At 57.5% G+C, this 27,850-nt stretch overlaps 3 protein-coding genes across 10 annotated transcripts; 1 reads left to right on the top strand and 2 right to left on the bottom strand.

Moving 5' to 3' along the window:
• Window positions 1-191: 191 nt before the first annotated feature.
• On the bottom strand, window positions 192-11,361 carry FRS3 (fibroblast growth factor receptor substrate 3). 5 transcript variants are annotated; one of them, XR_009962175.1, is made up of 8 exons: window positions 11,206-11,361; window positions 9,019-9,152; window positions 8,738-8,826; window positions 8,028-8,214; window positions 5,981-6,142; window positions 5,454-5,611; window positions 3,068-4,951; window positions 192-1,066 (listed from the first exon to the last, which is right to left on the bottom strand). XR_009962175.1 is itself a non-coding variant. In XM_062605599.1 (8 exons), exons 4-8 carry the CDS (start codon window positions 8,801-8,803, stop codon window positions 4,037-4,039), a joined length of 1,488 nt encoding a protein of 495 aa, XP_062461583.1. In that variant the 5' UTR covers window positions 8,804-8,826; window positions 9,019-9,152; window positions 10,241-10,367; window positions 11,206-11,356; the 3' UTR covers window positions 1,909-4,036. The 5 variants fall into 5 exon arrangements, 4 of the variants coding, with proteins under 4 accessions (XP_062461583.1, XP_062461582.1, XP_062461586.1 ...); XM_062605599.1 differs by lacking the exon at window positions 192-1,066 and adding an exon at window positions 10,241-10,367 and having other exon boundaries at window positions 1,909-4,951; window positions 11,206-11,356; XM_062605598.1 differs by lacking the exon at window positions 192-1,066 and having other exon boundaries at window positions 1,909-4,951.
• A 2,091-nt stretch (window positions 11,362-13,452) lies between these two features.
• On the top strand, window positions 13,453-20,251 carry PRICKLE4 (prickle planar cell polarity protein 4). The gene is made up of 8 exons (XM_062605529.1): window positions 13,453-13,602; window positions 16,874-17,029; window positions 17,246-17,353; window positions 17,434-17,571; window positions 17,663-17,863; window positions 18,061-18,247; window positions 18,720-19,019; window positions 19,280-20,251. The coding sequence occupies exons 2-8, from the start codon at window positions 16,877-16,879 to the stop codon at window positions 19,771-19,773; spliced, it is 1,581 nt and encodes a 526-aa protein (XP_062461513.1). The 5' UTR covers window positions 13,453-13,602; window positions 16,874-16,876; the 3' UTR covers window positions 19,774-20,251.
• A 140-nt stretch (window positions 20,252-20,391) lies between these two features.
• Window positions 20,392-26,393, bottom strand: LOC134157018 (uncharacterized). 4 transcript variants are annotated; one of them, XM_062605544.1, is made up of 8 exons: window positions 25,961-26,393; window positions 23,287-24,464; window positions 22,773-23,123; window positions 22,539-22,670; window positions 21,941-22,069; window positions 21,680-21,802; window positions 21,069-21,176; window positions 20,392-20,816 (listed from the first exon to the last, which is right to left on the bottom strand). In XM_062605544.1, the coding sequence occupies exons 3-8, from the start codon at window positions 22,848-22,850 to the stop codon at window positions 20,634-20,636; spliced, it is 753 nt and encodes a 250-aa protein (XP_062461528.1). In that variant the 5' UTR covers window positions 22,851-23,123; window positions 23,287-24,464; window positions 25,961-26,393; the 3' UTR covers window positions 20,392-20,633. The 4 variants fall into 4 exon arrangements, 2 of the variants coding, with proteins under 2 accessions (XP_062461528.1, XP_062461529.1); XM_062605545.1 differs by lacking the exon at window positions 25,961-26,393 and adding an exon at window positions 24,740-24,787; XR_009962161.1 differs by lacking the exons at window positions 20,392-20,816; window positions 21,069-21,176; window positions 21,680-21,802; ... (1 more) ...; window positions 22,539-22,670; window positions 25,961-26,393 and having other exon boundaries at window positions 22,868-23,123; window positions 23,287-23,378; window positions 23,540-23,698; window positions 23,786-24,187; window positions 24,360-24,680.
• Between the last annotated feature and the right edge of the window lie 1,457 nt (window positions 26,394-27,850).

The raw sequence follows: 27,850 nt of genomic DNA on the forward strand, positions 1-27,850 counted from the left end.
GGAATCACCCTGCAGAGATACCCACATGGGTCACCAGCCCACAGAGAGGGAAAGGTGTCTTATAAATAGGCTTATTTTTTAAGCCTATGGGGCAATCATTGCTCCAGGTAGGACACGTAAGGACACAGGCATTATTCCTTCAGGGAAGGGACACCTGGACAGCACCCCAGACAAAAGACAGGACCACTGGCTAGTCATCATGTTCCATTTATTCTGTATACATTCGTAGTGCACATCAATGTAAGACATGAGCACTCCCCAGGTCACAGAGCACTGCTGCTGTTCTTCACCTCTACGGCTACACCCGGATGAGATACAAGGAGGGACATCCATAGAGACAACCTGAAGAAGCAATTACACAGCGAGAGCAACGCCTCTGGTCAGAGCAACTGAACCCCAACAAACCTTTGGTTTTCTGCCCCATCAGGGATGTTCAGGACCAAAGACACCAGAACAACAACAAGGGGAACCACAGGGGAGGAGAGCTGGAGATAACACAGATGCATCTGAGCCTTTTGACTGTAAAATCACATTCACTTACAGAAGAAGGAGGCACAAATTAGACCCCTTCTTCACAATTAGCCTTTGCCATACCCTGGTCTGTAATTGCCAGCCTCAAAGCTCGCAGGATTTCCACGAATGTATTCACCTTTGGTCCTGTTGGGTAACAGGGATCTAAACCTGTTCTGCCACCTCTGTGTGGCATTTCAAGACGAGCCAAGTTTAGGGGAAAGACAAACTCCCACAAGGACTCAGAGCAGCCGGCCCAGGAGCTGAATTCAGGCACCACCTGCATTAACCATCAGCCAGATACCACCCCAGAGGGCTGAGCAGCATCACAGGGAGGAACAGAGGAAAGACTTGGGGAGGAAAGAGCCGAGCCCTGGTTTGGTTCTTCTCCAGGGAATAGCATGGCTTAGGTAATAATCACAACACTTCAGTCCCAGCTAACACACGTGAGCCTCCCTGCAGAAACAGTGATCATTTAACCCCCACAATCCAGCCTCTCCTTTGCCATCCTCTCCTGTGAGGCAGGTACAGCTCAAGGATATTCCAACGTCCTTCCCTAGGGGAAAAGCAGGAACATAAAATGGGTTAAAAGAAACAGGCAAATCCAAACTCCTGCCATGGTAACAGACAGCTGAGCACCAGAAGCTGCATTCCTACCAACAGGATCTTGGGAAAGGAAGGGTGAAAGATGTGTTTATGCATTCACCAGGGAAGAATGATCAGGGGAAGAAGTCTCATTGATTGACTCAAAACTCAAACAAGAACCACTGACAAAGGTTAAGACAGTCAAACTCCCTCTGCACCGCACAGGCTGCTCACCAAGTCATCCCCGGAACGTCACTCTCACAGGCAGAGGATGGAGACCTGGCCCAAAGCAAAGATGCCTCTGGACAAGGTGCCATAAAGACACTACAAATGGCATAAACATCATTTTCAACCAAAAGGAAACGGTAACGAGGTAAGACTCCAGGGTTATCATCGAATCAGAGTGGTTCGGGTTGGAAGGGACCTTAAAGCTCATCCAGCTCCAACCCCTATGAAATCAAAGTCCCTATGAAAACAAAGAACTGAAGGGATGAGAAAACACTGATGCCCTCCTTGCCTTTCAACCCAACGCTGATTCCTCCTCTGAAACCGTTTCCAGCGTGGCCACTAGAGGAAGCTGTGACACCGGCCAGCACCGCCCGGGCTGTGCCACCCTGGAGCTCCCAGTGCCCACAGACCTGATCCCTGGAGCTCCCAGTGCCCACAGACCTGATCCCTGGAGCTCCCAGTGCCCACAGACCTGATCCCTGGAGCAAGCAGTGCCTACAGACCCTCACAGCAGCCTTCTCCCACTCATCACAGACATGCAGCCAGGCTGGAGCTGCCCCACAGGGTGACACAGCCTAGAAACTCTTTAGTTAAATCATTTATTTAAAGCTTAATGCCGTTAACTTTCATATATATATTTATGTATATATATATATAAACAATTTCTCTTCTCACTTCCCTAACTGAAAGCTAGATTTAGGGGGATACATTGCCTTTCCCTGTCAAATAAATTCATTTGGCATCCATATAAAAATATATTACTTGGGTTTCCTCCCAGTTACAGACCACACAAAGGATGGGGTGGAGAACAGTATGGAAGACAAGCACAAGCACTTCCCCAAAACCCAGTGAATTTAAGCACGAGGTGAACCTTGAATTTACAGTGCACCAGCAAGACAAGAGATCCACGTCCTGCCCACACAAGCATGGCACTGCTCACACCTTCTGACCTGCAGGAGCACGTCCTTGCTCCCAAAAGGGTCACATTTCAGCGTGACATTACAGCACCAAACCCAAAAAGGCTGAACTTAATTCTGGACGTCAAGTTTCTGGACCTCAGAAGCAGGTTGCAACAGGACAAGGGGGTTCTCTCCTCTTTCAGCCCAGAGGTTTTGACAGTGGAAACCTTAGGGACAAGGAGAACACAGCAAGATTTGGCAGTGGGACACATCGGAGAGCACTAGCTCTCCCCACTCCTATCCCAGGGAGGAAGATGAACACAGGCAGCAGAAGGGTGGGAATCCAGAGCACTTGTGTCATATTGGAATAGCTTATTATGGCAAAGAGTGAGCCAGGGAGGGACTAAGCTGCAGTGTGTCACCATGTGGAGAGGGGTGGTGGGACAGCCTGCAACAGAACAAGGAGCAGAGACCCTACACAGGGCCTCATGCAGAGGCCTCACAGCTCAGCTTAGACTCAGCCCTGGTATCAAGAGAAAAAAACCACATCAAAGGCCACAGATTTACCCAGGAGCTGAAGCTGAGCCCTTCCAAGCCCCCAGCTGCAGGAAACCAACTGCACATTCCCTCAGGACACCGCTCAAACATTCCTCATGGAGCCAGCCAGGCACGTGGGTGAAGGCAAAGACTCTGATACAACTCCAGGCTCGGCTGCCTGGCAGCTCCGCTCGCACTCCCACGTCTCCCATTTGCCACCCAGCCTGCGACAGTCGGTCCCACTTTAAACATGTCTATTGAGTCACAACTGCTCTTTCCCCCAGCAGCAGCTCAACAAAGCCACCAACCTCTTCTGAGAGCTGTCCCCCCCCAGGCAGGAGTGAGCCACGGCGAGTGCTCGTGTCCTATTGGCACTGGTCTGGGCAATCACCATTGGGATGCAAAACATCATCGAGTGAATAAATAAGCAAATAAATAAATCAACATCATTTTGGAACAGCCACCAAAAAGAACCTTTAAAGAGCAGGGTATGGTACAACTGAAGATTTCTGTACCAAACCTCAAACCTCTCTCACAGTTGTGGTCTTCCCCTCCTTTTAAAGCAGGGTCTCTTTAGGAAGTCAGGTTTATGTGATCACAGTGTCTGTGCCCATGGCTGTCTGTCCTCTTCGTTTCTACAGCTGCCCAATTCAAATGGAATCTGAGAGAGGGACAGAAGTATCAAAAGCTTCTACAAGAAAACACGGAACAGTGCAGAGGGGAAGAAGGAGCTGAGGGGGGAGAGACAACAGCATGAGCCCCCACATCCCCAGGGACCGGCGAAACCACAAGGCCCAGCTGCAGCAGTCGCCTCGAGCCGCAAGGCATGGAATCCATGGAAAATAGGCTGGATTTGCAGTGGAGCTCCTAAAGCAACTCACTTTGGGAAACATGCCTCCACCATGCTATGCTCTGCCTCTGGAGCCAGGCTGTTGGCACTGCTCATGGAGCTGCCAGGCGAGAGCAGAGCTAAGCCAATCCAAGGCTGGACCCACACAGCACCGGTGCCACTGCTGGCACCTCCTGCCCCTCCTGCTGGAGGCTGAACCTTCAAACAGCGATGCTGAATACCCCACAAGGCTTCAAAAACGAACGACATGGGACAGACAGAGAGGGGAGGACAGACAGACAGACTAGGCTTAACATCAGCTGTAGGAGCCATCCCGTGACACCAAGTAATGGGGTAAAGAGGGAAGCAGAAGGCAATGGCGAACGGAAGTCACACCGAAGGCAGGTACGGAAGCCACGACACGGTGCTTGCACTCGGCGGGCCCCCCTCACAAGGGCAGGTCAGTGCTGTTATGCCGAGTTTTCCGTGAGGTGCCATCATCTCTGGGCAGGGCCCGTTGCAAACTGGACATGGCTGCTGTCTTTTTTAGGTCGATGACCGCGTAGGAGTCCGTCCGGCGGGCGTCAGGGCTGGCAGGAGCTGGCACACGGGAGGCCGGGGGGTTCTGAGGGCCCTTGTGCGGCTCAGCCTCCAGCTCCACTTGGATGTAGTTGAGCTGCCGTGGCTGCTCCGGGCAGGGCCGGGGGAAGTCGAAGCTGAAGACGTTGGGCACGCAGCTGCGCCGAGGCTTCGGCAGGAAGCTGCTGCGCCGCTGGCCCCGGTGCAGGGCCGTGCTCTCCGAGTTCATGTAGTTCTGGAGGGGATCTTCTTCACCAGCCTCGGAGTAGCCGCTGGGGGAAGGGGTCAACCCATCGCCCGCGTCCTCCTCGCCCTGCGGGAGGGGTTGGCATTCCCACACCGGGGGCAGGGATGGCAAGTTCTCGTAGTGCAGCAAGGCCGTCCTGCGATGGGAGCAGCCAGCTAAGCCCGAGTCCTCCCGGGGCAGCTTCAAGCGCCCGCCTCGGCAGAGAGAGGAGGTGCTGGGGGGCAGCAGGCCATTGACGTTCTCATAGACGCACTGGGGTGAAGGACACTCCTCCTCACACTCGTTGTTGTTGTTGTTGGGGGGGCAGAAGTGTGTCCTGCACTCCCGGTGGTGCCGACAGGCGCGTCTGCAGTTGGATGTGGGACCTAACACGAACTTAACCTCCCCTGGCTGCAGGAAGACCTGGGGATTGCGGTCTTCGAGGGAGCAGCTGCGGTTCCTATGGGGGAAAGGAGGGTGGACTTCAGGCAAGGAGTGCATACAGTGTCGGCCCCTCAACTCCTGATCACCATTGGCCGTGTTGACGTAGGTGTGGGACTGCAAGGAGAGAAGCAGAGGGACAGTGAAGGGAGAAGAGAAGAGACAAGAGCAAAGCAGCTGAGAAACCAACAGGGATGGAGAACAGGTTGGTGGCTGATGCAGGAGGGGGTGAAAGAATTTCAGAAGTTGGAAAGATCTGGGGGGAGAAAAAAGCCATTTCTGGATTTGTGGGCTGAAGGAGAGACCAAAGGGAGTCCAACTGCAGGAGAAACACATCGTCTAGTTCATGCTCGATGCATATGGCACAGAACTTAAAAGTTCTGCTGTGCAAATACTAGTGGATTAAGGAAGGCACCTCAGGCAGAGTGCCTGTTGTAGTGAAGTGTCAGACAGCAGAAGTTTCCAAGAGTAAAACGAAGCAAAAGAGGGGAAAAAAAGGATGACAAGGTATGAGGATCCCCTGGGTTGCTGAAGAAACCCAGAACTGCCCAGAACCATGAGCAAACAAGCTGCTCGGTCACTGCTTGCAAACAGGAGAATTTAGGACATCCAGGTTTACCTGTTCATCAGGCCCAATAAGGGCATGAGTAGAGTCTTCACCCACAGAGGAATGCTTCAGGCTGCTCACAGAGGGGTGGTGGGCTGCAGAGTATGGTAGGGTTTCTCCAGAGTAGCTGTGAAATCCATTAGGAAATCCTGGGACAGTGTACCCCAGACCTGGGAGAGAATCAAGGCACGTAAGGGGGTTACAGCACTGGTTTGCCACAAATAGAGTTTACTTCCTTTCTGCAGTGAGCTGGTATCTGTAAGTCAGAATCAACCTCTCTGGGGAAGACCCCTGTGACAAAGCACCTCATCTAAACACAGGGGCTGGGCCCTCTCAGAATCACAGAATCAACCAGGTTGGAAAAGACCTTTAAGATCATCAAATCCAACCATTACCCCAGGGCTGCCAAATCCACCACTAAACCATGTCAGTGAGGGGCTCATCTCTTGTTTTAAATCTATTTAAATCATGTGGGTCAGCTGTGAGGGAGCACATCCCTGTGTTCCCCTCTCTTCTCCCAGACACTGAAGGAGCCTTACTGTTGGATGCCTGGGGGGTCCTGGAGAGCTCCCGCTCGGTGGGGTGACTGTTCCTGGTGATGACAACAGGCTCTTCCACAACGTTGATACTGTTACACTGCATCAGGTCCTGGAGCAGGTTAAAGATCTCCTCGGCTCTGGAACACTTAAAGGCAAAAATCCCTGCACAGTAACAAAGAGGAGGGTCAGCAAAGCAAGACAGGGTCCTGCTTTACCAGGAGTGTGCGTAATTCCTGGCTCTAAATGAACACGCAACTCTGATTTCTTCTGCTGTGTTTAACGCAATCAATCCCTGCAACCCACAGGGAAACAACCAACCACTGTGGATTATTGCATCAACAGGAACACAATGTTATGGCTGCTATCTGACCAAACGGTGCATCGTTACAAGGAACATACCGAGCATCTCAAGTTCTCTTACAAGAATCAATCCCACACAAGCAGAGGTGTGAAAGGACAGGCTAACCGCTCTTGTTTCAGCTCTAATCTGTTCTAACTCGCTTGGCACACAGTCCAATTCTCACTGCCAGGGAAAAAGCTACCCAGTGGCTACCCAAAGCTGATCTGGGCCCTGTGGAGCATGCACGTGAGGGAGGGACAATGGAATGGTTAAAATCTATATGGAATTAAACAGCATCTCCCCAGAAGAGCAGCCCCGGCGGAGCCTGTGTGCACGGAGCTGCCAATCCAGGCTGGCAGGCACACGAGCCATGGCAACAGGAACAGCATGGCAACAACGCTGCTGCCACCGAGAGGAAGGCTTTCAAAATCCTGGCCCAAAACACAGCTCTCTCTGCCTTGTACAAGGTGGGGAGCAGCATCAGGAAGGAGTCCTCCCAGTGCAATCAGCTGAGCAGAATCAAATCCTACAAGGGAGGCAGAAACCTCCTCAAAACACACTGCCACCCCTCTCATTTCTCCCTGCTTTGAGACCAGTGAGTAAGTCTGTATCTGCTAAAAATCCTGTAATATGTGAAAAGCAAACGGCTCTGCTTCACCACCAGTACCTGGCCCTGAACAGGACAGGTTGTTAAGCACTGCTCTGCATCCTGCAAAAGGCAAACCAGAACCTGAAGAGAAGCGATTCCCACCGCTGGCAGCTGATAAGCAGAGGACTCCAGGAGAGGAAAACCCCATGTACATGAATATTAAAAAGGAGCATATGGCACTACAGATCTGCACAGAGCTCTACCCTGACACTGAACAGTCACACAGAGTCCTTTTGGGTAAGGAGGAGTTTACAAACACACTAAAAGAATGAGGAAGCAAACTTTTTTTGCTCCTTGGGAATGCAGATGCCAAGAAAATGTTCAGCTCTTTAAAAGCAAGAGAGACAGACTGGGAAAAGAACTAACAGGCCCCATTGTAAACTGGAGTCTATTCCCAGTGCTGCTGATGACTTGGCACGTACTCCTGGGTGACTCACTTCCCTTCTCTAGGCACAGCAGCCCCATGCATGAGGTCTGTAAAGCGTAAAACTCCTCTCCCTCTATGTTACAAAGTACTGCCAAGCATAAAATGCAAAGCATTGGGTAGAACCAGCACTAACTAAGGCAGAGAGAATGCACCCAGAAAACCAAAACGTGCTCAAACAACTGTTGCTACTGACATGCATTTGGCAGCTCTGTGGAACAGAGCTCCAAGAGGGTCCTGCAAAAAGGTGCAGTGATGCCCTTTCACTTCATCTCAAGTTAAAAGATGCTCAACAAAGTTTCAGCCTTGCAAAAAGCACTTTCTAGCTGCTAAAGAAGCCCAGCACGCCCTCCTGTGCATCCTTTAGTACCTAGGCAAAGCCAAACAGCAATCTGACACGAAATCCACCCCATCCAGTGCTCCAGCCTGCTCCACCAATTGCCTCACGAGCACCAATGCACTAGCAAAATGAGAGCATTAGATTTACACCCAGGTCCTGAGCCACAGTGCTGGTCTCATCAGTGTTTTAATCAGGGGCATTAAGTGTATGATCTGCACACTCCAGTACTGTGGGGGAACAGAGGCTGCAGAAGAACCTGTCGATGCATCAGATGAACAGAACCTGGACACTCACCCTGCCCCGTCTGGCAGCGCCGGCCGCTCTCGAAGGAGAAGAGGTTGGAGTCGTAGCCGTAGCGGCGCAGGCAGAGGTAGGGCCACCTGACAGCATCTCGCTTGTGAGTGTGCAAGATGAGCTCCATCTGTGTCAGCTCCATAATCCCAGATCCCAGCTCGTTACCTTCATCGTCCACGTTCGTTACCTGCAGAGGCCACAGGGCTCAGGACACTCAGTGCATTTGGTGTCGCAGAAAAGCCCACCCGTGAAGACACTGTAATTGCTGTGGAGTCCCCCTGTGCTTGCTGAGATGGCCCTTTCTCAGCTGAGAGCACGAATTCAGTGCTGGCAGAAGGTGCCAAGCCAGCAGCCCTGGAGACTGCGTGCCTGGCAGTTCAGCTGATGTGTCTCAGCACAGACACTGGAACACAGCCCTGAGCAATAAAAGGTTTCTCTCCAGTTCCCCATTTCCTCGCTCAGGCTGACTCTCTGTGCAGAGGCAATTTCTCCTGCAAACACAAACGTATTTGCAGCAGAGGTTGCTTAAGGAAAGGGGGGAAAAGCCAAACAAAACAGTGACGTATTTGCAAATCTTATAAAGCAAAAGACTTCTCAGCAAGAGCAGAGGTTTTCTTTCTTTTCATGCCTGGAGACCCACCAGCACCGGGCTTTTCTAGTAGTTGGTGCTGTCACAGGCTCTCTGATGGGGATAAAGGTGCAACACTTACCTTGAATTTGGTGGGATGGTTGTCTGGGATGCTGTCTCTGCACAGACAACTGCAGCAGCTCCCCATCACGTCAGTGTAAGAGGTAATCCCTGGGGAGAGGACACAAAACAGAGGACAACTGTATTTTCTCACCAGCTCCTCCCACCACACAGCATTTACAGCCTGTTTCCTCCTCAACCCCCCCTAAACATGGCCCAGTGGGTTCAGATCTCAAACTCCCCAACATGTTCCTTGATTAATGGGTACAATAGAAGGCTAATTCAAAAGAACAGCTTCCTTACCATTAGGCAACTGTTGGGGTTTTTTGGAGGAGTGAGAAGAAATTCCCACTACTGTCCCTCTATCTCCTTCGGGACTTCATGGTAACAGGTATCAGAGTCACCTAAAACACAAGGGAAATGGTCCCATCTTCCACCTGACAAGGAGAATACAACGAAACAGGTTAAAAAGCAGAGAAGGCTACACAAGGGGTAAGGAGGTGACTGAAGCTCCTTTCAAATATCACAAGGATATTATTTTAATTCACGCCCTGCTTTTTGTATGAAAATAGAAATACTTTTTCAAAGAGCACTCCTGTGACTGCTAAAAAAATACACTGTCTACAGCTCAAAAACCTAAAACTAAGATATTTTACCCTTTGAAGGTGCTGCTTTGGGACCCTACACAGGGTTTCTCAGTTGTGCAAATAAAACACAATGCTGAGAGGTGGTGAGGATATAAGGAACCACACACATCTGCTGCTCAGGAATGTGCGGATACCTTCATGCCACGCAAGGTCCTTAAGGGTCAGAGAACCAGCAGCCTTAAAAGCAAGTGAACACAACAGCCCTTCTGCTTCAGGCTGTGAGAAGGAATGGCAGAAACCCCCAAAGCTCCGTGCTCTGACCACAGCCAGCGAGCACAAGGACCAAGCAGGCAGGAGCTGCACGCACCGGGAGTGAGAAATACCAGGGGCTTGGATGCAAACGTAAAGGACTCCGTGTGCACTCGAGGGCAGGGGACCCAGCAGCAGGTCACAGGGGAGATGTCCCCTTGGGTGAGAACAGCCGCCGAGCTCTCCATCCACGGCGTGAGGGAGTGAAGTCCTACGGGTGAGCAGCCTGGCAGCGGAGCAGCACACGAAATGAAAAGGCTATTGGAAAGCTCTCCCCCTGCCAGGCCAGAACCCGCCTCAACACTCGCTCCAAATTAAACCATGAATCACAGAGCGGCCTCTCCGAGCAGAGCCACGCTGTGCCGCTGCCCTCGGGCTCCCACTTCATCTCTGACATCGAATCAACCCCCCCCCCCCAGCTGCAACCCCACGCCTCGGCTTGGGCTGAAGAATGCCCTCCCATGTCCTAACCCTGCCAAGCCCCCTGGAAGAGCAGTGTTTGCTTTAGAAAGCAGGAAGGAGCTTGGGCACAAATCAAGCCACCTGCATGTCCCCATCACCCCAACGCCCTGTTCAACCCCATCCTATTTGCTTTTCTAGGCTCAGTTATGGATTTACTCCCTGCTGACCTTACAAGCTTTGCTCAATAATGTAGCAACAGATCCCTTTCTGCTCCATCTATTCTGCTCACTGGGGGCCTTGTCCTCTGCTGTCTCTGCCCTCCTGCTCCCATCACATCAGTAAAAACACCAAAACCTGGTATAAAACATCTTACCTTTGTCTCCTCTTTCTCCTTTCTCCCTCTTTCCCCTTTCTCCCTCTTTCCCCTTTCTCCCGCTTTCCCCTTTCTCCCTCTTTCCCTCTGGTGCTCCCTCCCCTCACACCTAACCCACAATGGGGTTTGGTTGAAGAGCTGCTGCCTATCCCAAGCAGTTGTTGTGGCCAGAACTGCACAAGCAAGAAGCAAACGCACATCTCGGGATGCCTGAACGCTCCCTGGGCCCTTCCTGCTCCTCCTCACTGCTCCGTATTTCAGGGGCATCACTTCCACGCTTCACTCTCCAGGCTCCAGCCTCTCGTTTAGCGCTTCCCCAGTTCACAGCCTTTAACCTGTCAACCCAAGCACTCCAATGGCACCACCGCTGCTTCACCCCCCCAGACCCGCAGGCCACCCTCCCCTTTCCCAGCACCCAAACCTAAACCCTCCCTACACCTAAACCTTCGCACCCCTCCTCGGCCCTGCCTGCACTGCTGCCTGTTGCTCCCGCAGCAGCCCCGTCCACCCAAGACCCCCCTTCCTCACCCCAGCGCTTCCCCCTGCTCCCAAGGGACCAAGGCCCCAGCGGGCAGCCCTGCACACGGACACCGGGAGCGGAACGGCTCACACGGCCCCGCACCGACCGACGGCAGGGAGGGAGGGGAAGGGCTAAAGAGGGCCCGCGGGAAGGGAAACGGGCTGGAGGGGAGGAGGAAGCGGCGAGGCCCGGGGGATAACGGGGAAGAGGGCGCAAAGGGAGCGCGGGGAAGGAGACGAGGGGAGCGGGAGACGGGAGCGCGGCCGGCGCCGGGGGAAGGCCCGGGTGCGGGTCGGTACCTGAGGCGCTGCCCGGCTCCGCAGAGCTGAGGCCCGGGCCCCCGCTGCCGCCCGGCCCCCGGCCCGGCCCCGGGGGTCCGGGTGCGGGGGTCCCGGTGCGGGTCGGGCCCCGCCAGCGCCGCGTCCCTCAGCGCGGGCCGGGCCCGCCGGGAGCAGCGAGTCCGGCGGCCGCCGCCTAGAGCGTCGCGGGCGGGGAGGACCCGGACGGGACCAAGGGCGGCCGCCAGGGGGCGGGCGGGGCCCGCGGCGACAGCGCCGAGAGGGGGCGGGGACTGGGGAAGGGGCGTGGCCAGAGAGAGGGGCGGGGCTTGGGTGTACCCCGGGGTTTGGGGGGGGGGGATTGTGGGGTCTGGGGCAGGATGCGGAGCTGTGGGGTCAATGGGGGCGGCAGTGGGGATGGGTCTGGGGCAGGGGAGATGCTGAGGGGTCAGTGAAGGGGACTGGGGGTGATGGGGGGCAGCGCCTCAGCACCCTCACAGGGAAGAGCTTCTGCCTAAGAGCTCATCTCAGTCTCCCCTCGGGCAGGTTAAAGCCATTCCCCTTGGCCTGTCCCTACATCCCTTGTCCCAAGCCCCTCTCCAGGTTTCCTGCAGCCCCTTCAGGCACTGGGGCTGCTCTCAGGTCTCCCCTTCAGGAGCCTTCTCTTCTCCAGGCTGACCCAGCCCAGCTCTCTCAGCCTGGCTCCAGAGCAGAGCTGCTCCAGCCCTCGCAGCAGCTCCATGGCCTCCTCTGGCCTCGCTCCAACAGCTCCACGTCCCTCCTGTGCTGCTGCCCCAGAGCTGGATCAGGGCTGCAGGGGGGGGTCTCATGAGAGCACAACAGAGGGGCAGGATCCCCTCCCTGCCCTGCTGCACATGGGGGGTTCTGGGCTGCAATGTGTTCAGTGTCCTTCCTTAGAAAGCCCCAAATGCTCCATGTGTCAGCTCCGAGTCCCTAACAAGGATTTTGCCCATCCATCATTCCATGCTGCAGAGGGATGCAGGAGCGCTGGGAGCAGTGGCGAGGAAGGGGGCCCAGCACCACCCAGGGGTACAAAGTCCACAGCAGCGAGCGGGTCAAGATAAAGCAGCACAGAACAACCTCCCAGCAAAGCCAAACAGCGGATTAACGTCCCTGGCACAGATCCGAGCCCTTAAAGGGTCCCTGTGGAATTGCAGGGCTGGTTTGGCAGCTCAAATAGGACTCCTGTGCAGGGTTCGGAGGCCTATAGAGATGCTCGTCTGCCCTTTCTCCTTTTCCTCTTGCTTCTTTCCCTGCCCAGGTGATTTTGCAGAGGTATTTGCAAAGCTATAAATCACCCATGCACCGTATCCATGTAATAATGCACCAACACTGCCCTGCATGGCCTCTACCAGTGATGCCACAGAGCCTGGCCACCTCCTCTACCAAATTACCACCCCTGCAGATCCCGGCTGCCATCCTGACCCTGGTCCTCAGAGCCCCACATAACACATGGGCCTCCTCCACTTCATGGAGCCCCAAACCAAGCAGCAGCTCCTGGGCATCAGCTCTGGTGCAGCCTCTGCCGATGAGGGGGTTTGGAGGGATGCTGTGTCCGTGCCCATCCCTAAAGTCACATCATGGGGCAGGATAAACCTCCTGGCATGTGACAAATGCACCGAAACACACCAAGGACACTGTGCCTCGCGTCAGAGCCTCTGATACATTCTACCCTGACTCTTGCCCGGGTGCAATTGCTGCAGCCGAAGCCGGTCTGAATGGCTCTTAGGGCAGAGTCGTCAGGTGAGCAGGGCTTTGGAAAACTAGGACATCCCGCCTCGCCCCTGGCTCCCTCCTTTGTGAGAGCCCAGCCGGAGTTTCTCCACCTCTAAATGGAGCTGTAATGACACTTCCCGCTCTTTCATGAGGCTTCGACTCTTTCCCTGAGCCGGCTAGGGAAATAAATCACGGCGCGGATCATAAAAGCCATCAAAACGGCAACCTGGGCTGAACCGAGGCGCGGACGGAAAATGAGAGGCAGGGAGCAGCGCCGATGTCACCAGCGCTCCTGCCCCGGGGGGTTAATGCGTGTGTGGGTCCGTCCCCCCCCTACACACACAAACACACACACCGCCCTTTGCTCTTCCCCTCCCCGCCTACCGCGGGGTTCCCCTGCCATTGGCTGCCGCGGCAGGTTTAGGCTGAAATCCCTGAAAACCTGTAATTAGGACCCCGCTGACACGGAGCCGGCTCTTGGGCAGGCGGATTAAACACAAGAGAGAGAGGGGCGGGTTGGGTTGGGGTGGGGGGGGAAACCAAGCTGTTTCCCTGGCTCAGCTTGGATGTTTTCCTTTCGCTTTGCACCGTGTTCCCGGCCCAGCCTCCTCCATTCCCGACCGGGACAAGGCAGTGGACGGAGCGACGGAGCGCGGAGCCCAGGGCAAGGCGAAGGGGCAGGTACGTGTGTGCCAGGGTGAGTATGGGTTGGGTTGGGGTGGTGGGGAGGGAGAGCAGCGTCCGGGTGTTGTTGGAAAGGGAAGAGGAGGTGGATGAGGGGAAACGGAGGGCTTTTGGGGGCTGTTTTTCTCTCGGAGGAATAAAGGGAGGGAGGAGAAGGGTGTCGCTGCCCCCGCTGAGAGCAAAGAGACGGGGTCTGCTCCATGATGTAGTGCCAGGGGGGACTGGGCATGGGGTGCTGTGTCTCTGGATGTGAGGGGCTTCAGAAGGGGTCTGAGCTCTGCCATCCTGCCTCCAGCCGGGATTAGGTGGAATGGGATGTTCTGGGGCTGGTGATGGAGGTTGGGCCCTGTCGCACATGGATGTGCCGGGATGGAGCCTGGTGGCTGCGGGGAGAGGCGGGTGCTGGCGCTCGGTTCACACCCATGGGTTAATGGGTCACTGCTCCCTGTGAACCGGGAATGGCTGGATGGGGAAAAACACGTTAGGAAAAGCCCTTTGCAGCACTGGCGCATCCCCAAATGAGCAGAGCAGCCCGTGGCATTGGTCACGGCCCCCTCCGGTGGTGTGGTGCCATATGGTGGTGCAGGATGCTGAACACACGGGGGGTTACACTCACCTTGTCCCCTCACACTGCTGACCCAGAGACTGCTGTGTCCAGCAGTGGAGTGTTGCTCCACCTGGTGCCATCACAGGGCCAAAAGGCACCTCGGGCTCCTTTGTGAGCCAGGCTCCAGCCTGGCTTGGGCTGTGCTGCAGGACTTGCTGCTCTGGCTTGCCTTGCCTTGCCAGACCTCAGCTTATCTCTGCCCAGAAGAGCTGCATCTTTATTGCTCTGCATCTTTATTTCCACGCAGCTCCGTTGCAGCTGTGTTGACAGGAGCTCAAGCGAAAACAGGTTATCCTGTGGGTGAGGTGGTGAACACAGAGCTGTGCCTCTGAGGGCTGCCGGTGCGTTTGGGCGCTTGAAAGGGGATCTGCTCTTTTTGGTAGTGCCGAGGTGTTGTGTTACCCCGGGCTTGTGGAGTGTTTGGTGCTTCTGGAGGGGGCTGAAGGTGGGATGTTGTGAGATGGAGACTGCAGCTAGCCAAAGGCTATGGCAGAGATGGAGCCCATGCTGGGAGCAGGGAGCCTGTGCTGAATGCGAATGGGCCAGGGTGGCTGCGCTGCAAGTTAATGTGTGACCTTGGCAGGAGAGGGCTGGGAGCCAGCTGGAGACAGGGGCTGCTCCTGGGGAGCCAAACAAGATGGAGATCCCCATGAATCCCTTTAGACACCGAGGGGCTGTGAGCAGGCAGGGGAGCGCAGCGGGGCCATCACCCATCCTTTGGGGAGCACAAGGGAGCTGAGCAATCGCAGCCTGGAGAAGCTCCCACAGGCAGAACCAGAGACTTCTAAAGCAGAGGCAAATGACAGCGGGTGGCACGCAGCCTGCCCGACTCGTCTGTCACACATCCCTCTTTGGGGGATGCACCGACAGCACTCAGGTCTGTGCTCACAGGAAAGAGCAGGCCTCCAAAGCACCCTGATGCCTGGTCCAGGCTCCTCTGCCCCTGTTCCTGAGGCTGGGAGCATCCTTGTATCCCTTCGCATGCCAGCAGGGAAAAGCAGGAGCAGGACTGCCTGGAGGCAGAGAGGGAAGGCAGGAAGGAAGCGGGGATAGGGATGGGGAGCAGAGGAGACGGACCTGTTGGGGCTGCCTGGCTCCTTAGCATGGGGCGCGTACCTCTGTCACTGTCTGGGGCTAATTACAGGGACTTGTGTGCAGCCCAGACGGCTGCCAGCCGCCGTAATCACATCAAACCGGGCTGGGCTCCCCAGCGCATCCCCACGGATCCAGGAGCCCTGCCCTCGCCAGTGTCCCCCAGCATCACCCTGCTGATGGGAAAAGGTGCCCTGTGCACGCTGCCGCAGGGATGGGGTTCCACGGGTACCACTGGTGCTGCCAGGGCTGCAGAGCATCACAAGGGTCTAACCCCAGCCAAGCCCCAACAGATTAGATAAATGCAACTTGGAGGCTTAATTAGCCAAGCTCAGCAGAGACACTTACCCAGACAAGGCAGCAGCTGGGTTGGGGATGGACATGGAGCCCACAGAGGTTCCCATCCATCATCTTCAGGGACACACATCTTCCTTTGGAGCTGCAAAGCCAAGACTGCTCCCTGGCCCAACACCGGCAGTGGCAGAGCAGCCCTTCACCACGTCAGCAAGGCCAGGGCTCTCTTTGGCCTGCAGATACATGGAGTTGGGACAAGTTACTTCATCCCTGTCCCCTCCTGAGCACAGCTTCAAACAGCACCATGCAACCAGCCCTGCAGTGTAAGCCCAAACCCCAGGGAAGAGCCAGCAGCGCTTTTGTTTTACCCCTGATGAGCCAACCTGCAGTGTTAATCATTGACTCAGGTGCTTGGTGGGGAAACCCTAGTGGTCCTGGCTGATCCCAGCTCCAGAGCCGGCCACGTTTGGGTGCATCACCCAGAGATCCTACATAGGAAGGCGAGTGATCTGTGGTGCAGGGAGCGGGGGGAGGTTGAAGGTGTTTAGTGGGGATGTGGCTGCTGGTGCTGGCCAGGATGGGCTGGGTGAACTGGTCCTCATGGTGGCACTGATGCAGGAGGACCTAAGTGCATGGCCTGGGGGCTACCACCCCACAACCCTTATTCTGAGCCCATGCCAAGCTCTTTGCTGTGTAAAACACTTTCCAGAGCAGTCGCTCAATCCATGGTGGGCACTGAACCATCCCCAGGGGTGCTCTGGGGCTGTTTGGTCACAGCGCTGGGACCTAGCTCAGCTCCATCCCACCCCATCCCTGCACCAGGGCAGGAAGCACGGGCAGAGGGCGTTGGGCTCTGGGCTGGTGTCCAGGGAGCCCCAGGAGCCCCTGGTCAGGCTTTGTTTTGGAAAGCCAAGCCAGGAAGGAAGCGAGCAGCGAGGAACCGCATGGGGAGGAGGGGACGCGCAGGATGGGTTTCCACTGCGTAACCGTGGGCCTGGAGAGGTGGTGGCTGCAGAACAATAGCAGCCCGAGGGGAATACACGATTTTCCACTGGATTAGGCTGGACCTCGGTCTCCTCCCACTGCCCCGCTCAGGGCCAGGCCACCAGGCCAGGGATCAGCTGTGCCAGCAGAGGACTGGTGGGGAAACCTCTGTGCTGCTTGAGCATGGACACCCAGGGTCTTCCCTGCACAGCTTCAAGCCATCCCCACCCCATCAGTGCCCTACTCCCCGCCTCGCTGAGGCTCTCACCAGCTCCCATCCTGTCTCCCCAGCTCATGTCCCTGCCCAGCACCGCATGGCCCCAGCGCGATGAGCCCCCTCCCTGCGGCACCACCACCACCAGCCTCCCGCTGGCCTCATCCGACAGCGACTCCGGCTGTGCCCTGGAAGAGTATCCGGAGCCCCCCACAGAGCCTGCGCCCCCCGAGGTGGGAGCACCCTGTATCTCTCCCAGCTCTGTGGGTGCCATCCATGGTGGTACCCACAGCAGAGCATCCCCAGCCCTGGGATGATGGAAATGGTATCACCATCCACAGTGGTACCCACAGCAGAGCATCCCCATGATGAAGCATGTGTTTGAGCAATGCAGCTTGAACCCCCCTAAAAACCCACTTGTGTTTCTCTCCTCTACACAACACCCTCAGGTCCCGCCGTGCTCCAGCGCCCCAGCTCTGCATCCCTGCTCACCCACTGACAGCATCCAGCTCCGCACCAGAGCCCTCCTGCAGCAGCTGCCCCCTCAGGACTGCGATGTAAGACACCGATCAGTTGGGTGCTGCCCACCCTGGGCTTCACCCGCACCCCATCCCCTCACCTCCACCTCCCCGTGCAGGAGCGGTACTGCCCCGACCTCGCCGAGGAGGAGAGGAGGCAGCTCCGAGCCTTCAGTGCCCGACGGAGACGCGAGGCGCTGGGGCAGGGGCTGGCATGCCCCGTGCCGGGTCCCTGCCATGGCTGTCCCTGCAAGAAGGTGAAGCATCCCCGCTATGAGCACCCGTTATTCCCCAGTGGGGACCCATCCCCAGCCTGGCTCCAAACACCGCATCCCCTCTGCCTTGCAGTGCGGCCGGAGGCTGAACAAGGGGGACCCAGGGGTCTCAGCATCGCGCCTCGGGGACCAGTTCTGGCACCCGTCCTGCTTCTCCTGCCACTTCTGCCACCAGCCCCTGGTGGACCTCATCTACTTCCAGCAGGATGGGAGGATCTACTGCGGCCGGCACCACGCTGAGCTCTTTCGGCCCCGCTGTGCCTCCTGCGACCAGGTGAGTGCTGGGCAGGGGGGAAGCTTTTGACTCCCTTTTGTGTTGTTAAGAGCCCGCATGCTAATCTGGAGCTGCAGACACGCTGACGGCCAAGAGGAAATGTTCCTTCCCGAGTCCCTGTGCTCTCAGCACGGCAAAGCATCCTCCAGGCTACGGGGTTCCAGATGGATCCTTTATGGATGGTTTTCCCCCTCCAGCTGATCTTCATGGAGGAATGCATCGAGGCCGAGGGCCGGCGCTGGCACTTGGAGCACTTCTGCTGCCTGGAGTGCGATGCTCCCCTGCGTGGGCAGCGCTATGTGATGCAGAGCGGCCGCCCCTGCTGCCGTGGATGCTTCGAGAGCCTCTTTGCTGAGCCCTGCCAGGCCTGCGGGGACCCCATCGGTACGGCCCAGCACCCCTCAACCCGGGCAGGGTGAAAGAGGATCAAGGAATGGTTTTGGTTGGAAGGGACCTTAAAGCTGATCCAGGGACCCCTTCCACTGGAGCAGCTTGCTCGAAGCCCCTGTGCCCAACCTGGCCTTGAACACTGCCAGGGATGGGGCAGCCACAGCTTCTCTGGGCACCCTGTGCCAGCGCCTCAGCACCCTCACAGGGAGGAGCATCTTCCTTATCTCCAACCTGAACTCCCCCTGTTTCAGTTTGAACCCATCACTCTTTGCTTTATTGCTACATCCCTGATGCACAGGATCCTTGTAGCCCCCCCCACCCCGTAAGGCTGCTCTGGGGCTTCCAAAGCAGGACGTGGGCTGGGAGCTGCCGCTCCGGAGCCAGATCCCTGCGGCTGGGTGGGAAGGACGGGCTCTGGCAGGGGGCTGCGGGCAGAGCCTCCCCCTCACCCGTGGTTGCCCCTCAGGTGCTGACAGCGAGGAGGCCACGCACCAGGGGCTGCGCTGGCACGCCCGGGCCGCCTGCTTCTGCTGCAGCCGCTGCCGCAAGCCCCTGCGGGGGCAGCCCCTCACGGCGCGCCGCGGGCGGCTCTTCTGCTCCGAGACCTGCAGCCGGCGGCAGGACGGAGCCTCCAGCGACGCCTCCGACTCCTCCGACTCTGCCTTCGCTTCGGCTCCATCCCCGGCCTCGACGCCCCTGTCCCGAGCCAGCGCCGCGGGCAGGACCGGCAACACCGGGGGCTGCAGGCAGCCGGTGGAAGGGGCTGGTAAGGATGCTCCTGCTCCGCTTGTGATGTGGTGGGAGGGGAGCGGGAGCAAAACCAGGCTCCGCTCAGCCCCTGGGTACTTTATGGGGTCTGGGACATGGATGCAGCACAAGCACCGAGTCCCCAGCCCACTGCCCACAGGAGGGTGAATGCTGGTGGTTGGGATTCGGTGGGTAAAACCCTCCTCTGCACGCCGAGGGGCTGGGGCAGGGCAGGCTCAGCCTTCCCCTTCTCACCCACCTTTGCTTTCCTTCTTCCAGAGGCTCCTTCAGATCCGGCCCCCGTACATCCTGCGTTTAGGAGTCGGGAGGGCTGCGGAGCAGTGGGTAAGGAGCAGAGCAGCGATGCTGCGCACACAGGGATGCTGGGACCACCGGCCGGACACCCCTCCGCCCCCCAGCCCAGCACAGAGGGTCCCAATGGGCTTGGAGGCTTGGGACACCCAGTTTTGGGGGCCTCTGAGCCCAGAGCACCCGCAGGCAATGGAAACACATCGTTCCGAGCGGGCACATCCCCTGGCCAGCGCAGCCCGCAGCCGGAGGACATCGACCTGCAGGACATCACAGAGGAGGATGACTCCTGGTGCCCCACCTGCTCTTCATCTTCAGACACGGACTCAGAGGAAGAGGGTTTCTTCTTTGGGAAGCCCATTCCCAAGCCTGGGATGAGCTCCCTGGGCAGGGAGCCTCCGGAGAGGGCCAGGGGCAGGACGGTGAAGCCGTGGGGCAGCAGCAAGCACTGCAGCGTGTCCTAACAGCAGGGACTGGGGGTACTGGACCCGGGCTGCTGCCCTGTCAGCCCCTGCCGTGCTCTCACCACGTTCCGAGTGTGTGCTGGATGCGGCTCAAGGCTCATGGGAAGCTGTTGGGATCCTTCCCCCCCGGCAGCCGCCGGCAAACAACAGCCTGTGATTCCCAGCGGCCTCTCCCACAATTAGGAACAGGAAAAGCAGGTAGGGAGCAGGGAGCTGCGGCCTCCCTTCACAGACACGGTGGCAGCCCAGAGAGCAGCCACATGCAGGGGAGGGGACAAAGGCAGAGCTGCCTGCATCGTCCTGCTGCTGGGGACCTGTGGGGACAGGCAGAGTTCCTGGCTGCAGGGTGGGATCCTTCACTAGGATGCCTTGAAGGATGAACGCCATGGCCAGCCATGCTCCATCCCTCATGGCACCGAGGGAGCAGCTCTGCTGCTGCCAACGACGATGCTCCAATAAAGTTCGGCTGAAATCTGACCGCAGGAGGGCCAGCACAGCTCTGTCCCCATTCCTTCCCACCTCGGGGTCAGCATGGCATTGACCATGCCACCTGTGATCCCCTATGGTGGGCTCTGCAACGCCAGGAGAATGGGACCAGAAGGATGCCAGAGCAAGAGCTGCAACGATCACAACTGGTTTAACTTAGATGTAAACCAAAGAACAACCCAGGGGGTTCAGGGCACATCCCTGTGAACCAGGAATGGAGCGAGGAGCTGGGGTGGAGGGGAGCAAACATTGCAGCCTCCCCACACTGAGCAGGGCTAAAACTAAGCACCCACTTCCCCCACCTCCATGTCCATGAGAGGTGGTGAGACCGCACCAATGTGTCCATAACATCCTGACCTGAGGGCTCAGCACCCTCAGTGGCTTGGGGTGGCCGAGTCGTAACTGTTGATGAAGTCCTCCAGCTCCTGGAGGTGGTGGATGCGGCCCTGGCGCAGGTTCGCCCTCAGCGCCAGCCCCAGCGCTGCCTCCATGGAGGGCTCCTTCTGCAGCAGCATCGTGGCCACCACTGCGATGGTCAGGCTGAACTGCTGGTAGGACTGCAGGGGAGCAGCATGGAGTCAGCACAGGACCTCCCAAAACCTCCCCACCGATAGCATGCACCCCCCCAGAGCTCATCCCCAAACCCCATGAGCCCACATAAAGCCCTTCTCGCCCACAAGCACTTCCCCTACAACCACTGTTGTTGCCAAGAGGCGTTTCCCCCCAGTGACCCCAAAAGTACCAAACTCACATCCCACATCACCCAGCATCACTTCTACCCCCACGGTTCAGGGGCCACAAGGACTCACCAGCTCAATCTTCTCCTTCCTGGAGAGGACAGCAGCAGAGCGGAGGTCTGTGATGGCTGGGGAGGGGTTTGGGAGCTCAGAACAGAGCTGGTTCAAGTCATCTGCAGCCTGTGCAGTGATAAAGGTGAGGAAGAGTCAGACCCTTTGAAGGAGAGAGGGGCTGGGCAAGGTTTAAGCTGAACTGGGGCTACCAGCACCCATTGCTAGCCAGGGACTGGTCACCCTGTGTGAGGACCCACTTGGCTCCCTTCTCTGACATGCAAGAGCTGCCCCAGCTTCCCCCCAGCATCACCACAAGAGCCCTGCCAGCAGCTTTCTCTTGGCCATTAGGCAGTAAATAAGCTGCTCGGCATCGCTCGCGCTGAGGCTGGAGCCCCAGGTCGGTCACGCTCCATCACGCCTCTCGTTGTTCTGTTGGCCTATTCCCAGCTCGTTCCCATTTATCGGCATCTCCAGGGCTGCCACGGGCTCTGCCTCCAGACAAAGCAGTGCTTTTACCCAGCCCCTAATCCTGCCAACAGGATCCTGCTCCCAAGCTGCGGCAGCATCCCAGGGCACCCGCCCCATGCAGGGACACCTCGGAGCGAGAGCACAGACACCCTGCCCCGTACCGGTTTCGCCTCACTGGATTCGGGAGGGTGCTGGGTCCCTGGTGAGGTCTCTGGTTTGATGCAGGTACAGGAGGAAGCCTCTCTGGGTTGTGCCTTGGGCTCCATGGGATCTTCTGGTGGGACCTGCAAGTGTTTGGATGGCTGAAGGTCACCGAGAAGCTGTGGGTGCAAAGGATGGGGGGAGCCAGCACAGCCCTGCCCGCAGCAGTGGCCTGTCCCCTGGGGGGGACACACAATGGGGCTGCCCACCCCAAGACTCACCCCAGCACTGGCAGCTTCTACCTTGCCCTGCTGGCCCTGGGATGGCTCAGCAGGCTCCAGAGGGGCTGTGGGACTGCAGGGACATGACCCAGCACCAGCCTCAGGGCTGCTTTGGTTGCACGGCTCTACCTGTAACAAAGCATTGCAGAGCCCATGGTGAGGGCTGGCGATGCCACCCAGGCAAAGGGATAAAAGGGTTTGCAAAGGGGACTGCAAGCTCCCTGGGCTCTGCTCTTAGGAGGGAAGGAGAGAAGCAGGAGCTGCTCCCCTGGCCCAGCAGAACTCTTCTCCAGCGGGGCTGGCTCTGTTTCCAAAGCAGAAGGGCCTTGGCTGCCTGCTCAACCTGGGGACATGCAATGGTGTGAGGCTGGGCCATGTGTCTGTCCCGGGAAGAGGAGCCTGGGGACAAAGGAAAACCCAAAGGAAACCACGGGGTTTTCCAGCACTGGAGAAGAGACAGGAAAAATCCCATGCCTGGCAAAGAGACAGCAAGGTGAAGAGTGAAAGGGCTGGATGAGAGCGAGGAGGAAGAGTTACAGTGGCCAAGGAGACCCTGAGACACCTCCAGAGGTGCCCCAGGAGAGGAGCGATCTCCTACCAGCATCTCTCCTGCTACCTGCTCTGTCTTCACAGCCTCTGTCACAACCTGGAGATCAGCAGCCAGGCTCTTCTGAAAGGTGCTGGCGGCTCTGGAGCACTCTGGGACCTTCCCACTGGCTGCTGGCATGTCCTGGAGGACACAGTGAGGGTCAGGGCCACGGCAGCACCCTGCAGGGCTCCAGCCAGGCAAACCCGGTCACCGTTTGGCATATAAGCAGTGAAATCCCACAACCTTAGCCTGCTGCTCCCCGCTCGGCACAGGAGCTTTGATGGGAGTAAGTGGCTCTTCTTTGACCACTGGCTGGCTCATCCCAGAGCCGCGAGTAGACCGAGAGGGTGGCCAATACCCTGCGGAGCGAGACACACAACAGGAGCAACTCCTCGCTCTGCCCAAGCAGCTGGTGCTGAGCGGCGAGGAGCTGGTGCTGAGCACAGTGTAAGGCACATACCTCTGGGCCGAACACACAGCGGGCGCAGGACCGTGGTTGGCTTTCGGTGGGCTCTGCGAAGGCGTTGGCAGTGCCTCCTAGGAGGGCCATGGAAGCCCCAGGGCTTGCAGTCATCCTGGAAGCCACCTTGCTCCCTGCAGGAACAAAGGCAGATGCAGGAGATAGGATTGAGGCTGGAAGGGATCTCCAGTGCAATCCCTCGACCTTGAGCTAGCTCCAAAGCTGCATCCCCTTCCTTGGCTGTGCCTGGCCACAGAGCCTGGCCCCGTGTGCCCCACCATGGGCACAGGCACTCACTCTGTCTGGTGGGCAGGGGTCCAGGGGGAGTGCTGCCTCTCGCTGGGGAATTCACGCCAGGTAGAGCGGCTGGAGCCGGGTGGCATCATCTCCTGCAGGGAACGAGGTGGGTTTAGATACAGAGCAGGGCAGGGGATGCTGGGGGTCTGCCATGCAGGGAAACCTGTCCCCATGCATTGTGCTGCTCACCATGGCAGTGAATGGCCCCTGGCTCATTTCACCCGCTCCTTGCCCCCAGTCCACCACCCCTCACCGGGTGCCAGCCCTCTCCAAAGCACTCCTCAGGTCCTCCGTCACCTCTGGCACCCCAAAAGCATGGAACGGACCAGTCATTGGGTGCCCATCCCCTGTACTCCTCATTCCCACAGTAGTCAGCAGGGCCAGGGAATGGCCTGGGGTCACAGGACCAAGGCTGCAATGGCAAATGACCGCCAGTGAGGACAGTGGCATGCAGGGAACAGCCACGCAGCTGCCACCCCTCTGGTCCATTTCTCCTCACCGGGTACCAGCCCTCTCCAAAGTAGGCTTCAGGTCTTTGGTCACATTCTTTATTGTCCCAGTGGCATGGAGGTGACACATCATGAGGTCCCCATCTCCAGTTCTCCTCATTCCCATAGAAGTCATCAGGGCCAGGGAAGGGTCCGGGCTCAGAGAGCCAGGGCTGCAATGGCAAATCCCCACCAGTGAGGACAGTGGCACACTGGAGACAGCCACGCAGCTGCCATCCCCCTGGCCCACCTCCCCATACCGAGTACTGGCCCTCTCCGAAGCACTCCACAGGTCCTTGGTCACATTCTTCATTGTGCCAGGATGGTGGCGGGAGGCAGTTGTTGGGTGCCCATCCCCTGTTCTCCTCATCCACATGGAAGTCAAGACCAGGGAAGGGCTCCCAGGGATCAGGCTGCAAAGGATGGCAGCTCCCTGGGTTTAGATTTGCTGTGCTTCCCCCTCCCCACGGCAGCGCTCAGCCCCTTCTGTCTCTCCTGCTGCACGGGGAGCCCCTGGTTTTGGCTACCCCAGATTTGCAGGTGAACCCCAACAGCACCATCTCTCCCCACTGCATGGCCCCTTACCGGGCACCACTGGCCTCTCCCTCTCCTGCGCTGGGGCATCTCATCCCACGTGTTCTGGGGGCCATAACGTCGGGGTGGTGATGGTCCAGCTTGCCAAGGACCAGGCTGTGGAGAGAGCACAGGGAGGTGAAAGCAGGATGGGACCCTCACCTTGACCCTTGCACCAGCTGGATGCTGAGCAGGGATGGGGAGCCAGGAGCCCATCCATCCTCTTCCCCTGCATGAGGTCGCAGATGAGTCCCAATTCTTCCCCATACATCAGTGATGCACTCCTGCCTCCTCAGCATCCTATGCAATGGAGCATCCCCCATTGCCCCCAGAGCTCCCCAGCTCCCACTACCCTGGCAGCACGGCAGCAGGGGGGTCACAAGCCCACCTACCTGCCTGGGGAAGCCCCTCCTGGAGCCCGTGGTCGAGAACATCCTGCCTCGAAGCTCTTCCTGGCTGAAGCTCTTCCTGGCCGTGGTCCCAGGGAGGACAAGGGCCCCGGAGGGGTCAGCACCCTGCTGTGGAGGGAGAGGTGCGGGTGAGCACATCCCCACATCACTCACAGCGCGATGGGGACCACAGGGACCCCGCTCCCTACGGACACGGGGCCTCCCAGCACCGCGGCTGCTTCCATGTGTTGCAAACACAAAAGCATAACTACATTCCCCACCCCCCAGGAACAGCTCTGTTAGCTCTAAGCCCCGTCAGAATGACCCGGTCAGGTTCACAGTACAGCTTATTCACATGCAAGATATGCGGCTCTTTTGGGTTGCCAGAGATAAAACCCATTAACCACAGAATAGCCACAGCACCAACAATGCAGCTGCAATCACAAGCCAGATTTCCCAGCTTGAAACACTTGAGTCTTGCCAAAAGCCTTCTGGGGAGGGCGAGGTGGACAAACCCCTCCAGCTGCCCATACAACCAGGTGTGGAACTCATCCCCATAGGGTACAATTGGGGTGTTTATACCTGGTTATTGCACAAAGTGCTGCGGGTGGGACTGTGGTCCAGCCTTGTGGTCGCGGTGTACGGGTATTTCTTGGCCACAGGTATATCCAGCAGCCGTTGGATAAAACACTTTTCGGTATCAAGCAGCACAACGGGACCGTGCAGCATCCGCCCTGCTCCACATCCCACAGAGCTCCTCCACCTGGTCCCTGTGCCCGCCGCCATCATCCTGATCCACAGCGACCTTGTGCATCTTCTTCCCTGGTTTTATGCTCCCAACACCTTGGTTGAGCCCCGCCCTCGCTCGCAAGCACGTCTCAACACCCCCACCCCCATCCCCCAAACCCCACGGGTCTCAGCACCCCACAGCATCATCCCCACGGATCCCAGCCGAGCCGCTCTGGCTCCTTGGCACGGATACCCCCCTGCCCAGCTGGGGCTCTGCATCGGGGCAAAGGACTCGGACGCGGAGGCAAACGGGCATTGCCCACATTCCCTAGCACAGCCCTTGTGGTCCCCCGACCACGGTGTGGGGCACAGAGCAGGGCTCATGGCAAGGGACGCAGTCAGGGATGCTCTGACCCGATACTGGGGCTCCCAGAGCCACCAGTGGATGCCCGCAGCCCCCATCCCGGCTGGCAGGAGATACTGGGCACCACTCACCGCAGCACCAGAGCGAAGGGAAGCACACGCTGGAGTTTCTTTCACCCGGCAGCAGGCTCAGGTAGCCCTGGGAAGCAGCTCTCCTGCCCGCAGAAAGCAAGCACTCAGGAGCTGGGATGAAGCCCTCAGGCCTCCTGAAACCTCCCCGCCCCAACCCCGGCTCCATGCAAACCAATTGCAAGTAGGTGCTAATTGCCCTCCGGGGAATTCCCCTGGAGCCTTTCAGAGAACGTGCTGTCCCTCCCCTCAGAGCCACAGGCACAGCCAAATTCCTCCTCCGGTTATCCCAGCTCCATCAGCACATCCGCCTTTAAAGCACTGCTTGATGCAAGACCTGCAAACTGCACCTCGTCAGCCCCTGCTCCGTGCAAGGGGGACCCCCGCACCCCCAGGGACATGGAGCACCCGTGCAAGGGGGGGACCCTGCAACCACACTCGTGTGGGATATGCAGGAATGATTCGTGTCAACAATTTGGAACTCTTTGTGATCATTGTACGTTGTGTGAAATGTATAGGAATGATCACGACTATGATGAAAGAGAAGAAGAAACAAAGGGATAGTCCATTTGCTCGACTTCCTAAAGGTCTGCATGGTTGGGCGACCACGAGACACATCCTGTTACAGGATATTGTGAAACTTGGGTACTAGGCAAATAGCCATATAAGGTATGGGACAAATAGGGCCAGGACTGTGGTGAAGCTTGAAAGTGTTCTGTTAACACGTTACCAAGAAGTTTTTTTTCACCGAAAAGAAGACCCCATCAACAAGAAAAGACCAATGGGAAGTGTAATGAGTAAATCCCTGTTCGTTAATCAAATCTTGCTTGCTTAAGAGTTATTGGAAAATTACGACACTTCGACATTGTGCTTCTAGACCGCAGGCGTCTGGTAAAGTAAACGATGTATGGGGGAAGGAGATACGGAGCCTTCCTCCCCACACCCACCGGGAGGCAGCATGAAACCCCTTATCAACAGGTCACACAGAGCAGATACCCCAGGAAGTGACACGTACATCGGATGAAGAAGAGTATAAAACCAGTGACTTTGGGGAAGTGGGGTGCGTGCCCTTGGCGGAGCGGAGGCTCCCCGGCCGCCCAGCGCTGTTTTGCTTGCTGTCGCTTGCTCAGTAAACCGATTTGATTCATTTGGTCTGGCTCCCGTCAATTTGTTTGAGCCATGTTTATAACAGGAAGGAGCCACGTCGGCATCCGGGAAAAAGAAGACAAAGAGATTGGCTGAAACCCAAGACCAAGGAGTGTAAGAGACTGAACCCTAAAGACCACGGGGTGCGTGTTTGGTGGAGCGGAGACTCCCCGGGGCACCCAGCACTGCTTGCTTATTGCCTCTCGATATTAATCTATTGTAATAAAATAATTAAATCAGATCATGGCTAAAATGGAGTTTTTATAACACCTGCATCAGCCACGCCGTCTCTGGGATGCTCCCAGCCTTATCCTGGAGGGATCTGGGGGAGCAGCCCCCGCACCCCCCAGGGGCTGCAGCACAGCCTGCAGGGATGAGGGGGGAAAGCAGAGGAGCAGAGAGGTGGCCCTGGCAGGACAGAGTCCATCAGGGATGGACGCTGCCATCGCACCCACCTTTGTAAATGAGGAGCTGCTCCCGGGACACAGCGGCTCCAGGACTGGGGCTGGAGCTGCTGTGGTCTCTGGTCACCTCCTAACGCTGGCAGCAGCCCTGCGGATGGAGCCTGGTTGGTCCCAGGTATGGCCGGGCCTCCCGGAGCAGCCAGGCACCTCCAGCTTCCCCTCCTCCCTATTTCCCTGCATTCCTATGAGAGCAGCACTCCCAGGAAGCCCGAGGTACACACATATCACCCAGCCCCTCCAGCACTTTAACATCTGCCTTGTGTTAGGGGCTGACAGCAGTGGG

Source organism: Pezoporus occidentalis, unplaced genomic scaffold, assembly GCF_034315485.1.
Source record: "Pezoporus occidentalis ecotype Australia unplaced genomic scaffold, CSIRO_AGI_Poc_V1 ctg92, whole genome shotgun sequence".
Lineage (NCBI taxonomy): Eukaryota > Metazoa > Chordata > Aves > Psittaciformes > Psittacidae > Pezoporus > Pezoporus occidentalis.

Coding starts and splice junctions, on each gene's coding strand:
- FRS3 (XM_062605598.1), bottom strand. CDS start 8,803: ATGGGGAGCTGCTGCAGTTGTCTGTGCAGAGACAGCATCCCAGACAAC. Junction 6,143..8,027: donor GCGCTGCCAGACGGGGCAGG/GTGAGTGTCCAG, acceptor GTTACTGTGCAG/GGATTTTTGCCTTTAAGTGT. Junction 4,952..5,453: donor TTATTGGGCCTGATGAACAG/GTAAACCTGGAT, acceptor CTCTCCTTGCAG/TCCCACACCTACGTCAACAC.
- PRICKLE4 (XM_062605529.1), top strand. CDS start 16,877: ATGTCCCTGCCCAGCACCGCATGGCCCCAGCGCGATGAGCCCCCTCCC. Junction 17,572..17,662: donor ATGGCTGTCCCTGCAAGAAG/GTGAAGCATCCC, acceptor TCTGCCTTGCAG/TGCGGCCGGAGGCTGAACAA. Junction 17,864..18,060: donor GCTGTGCCTCCTGCGACCAG/GTGAGTGCTGGG, acceptor TTCCCCCTCCAG/CTGATCTTCATGGAGGAATG.
- LOC134157018 (XM_062605544.1), bottom strand. CDS start 22,850: ATGAGCCAGCCAGTGGTCAAAGAAGAGCCACTTACTCCCATCAAAGCT. Junction 22,070..22,538: donor AGGTAGCAGGAGAGATGCTG/GTAGGAGATCGC, acceptor GCTTTGTTACAG/GTAGAGCCGTGCAACCAAAG. Junction 20,817..21,068: donor GGAAGGAGAAGATTGAGCTG/GTGAGTCCTTGT, acceptor GCTCCCCTGCAG/TCCTACCAGCAGTTCAGCCT.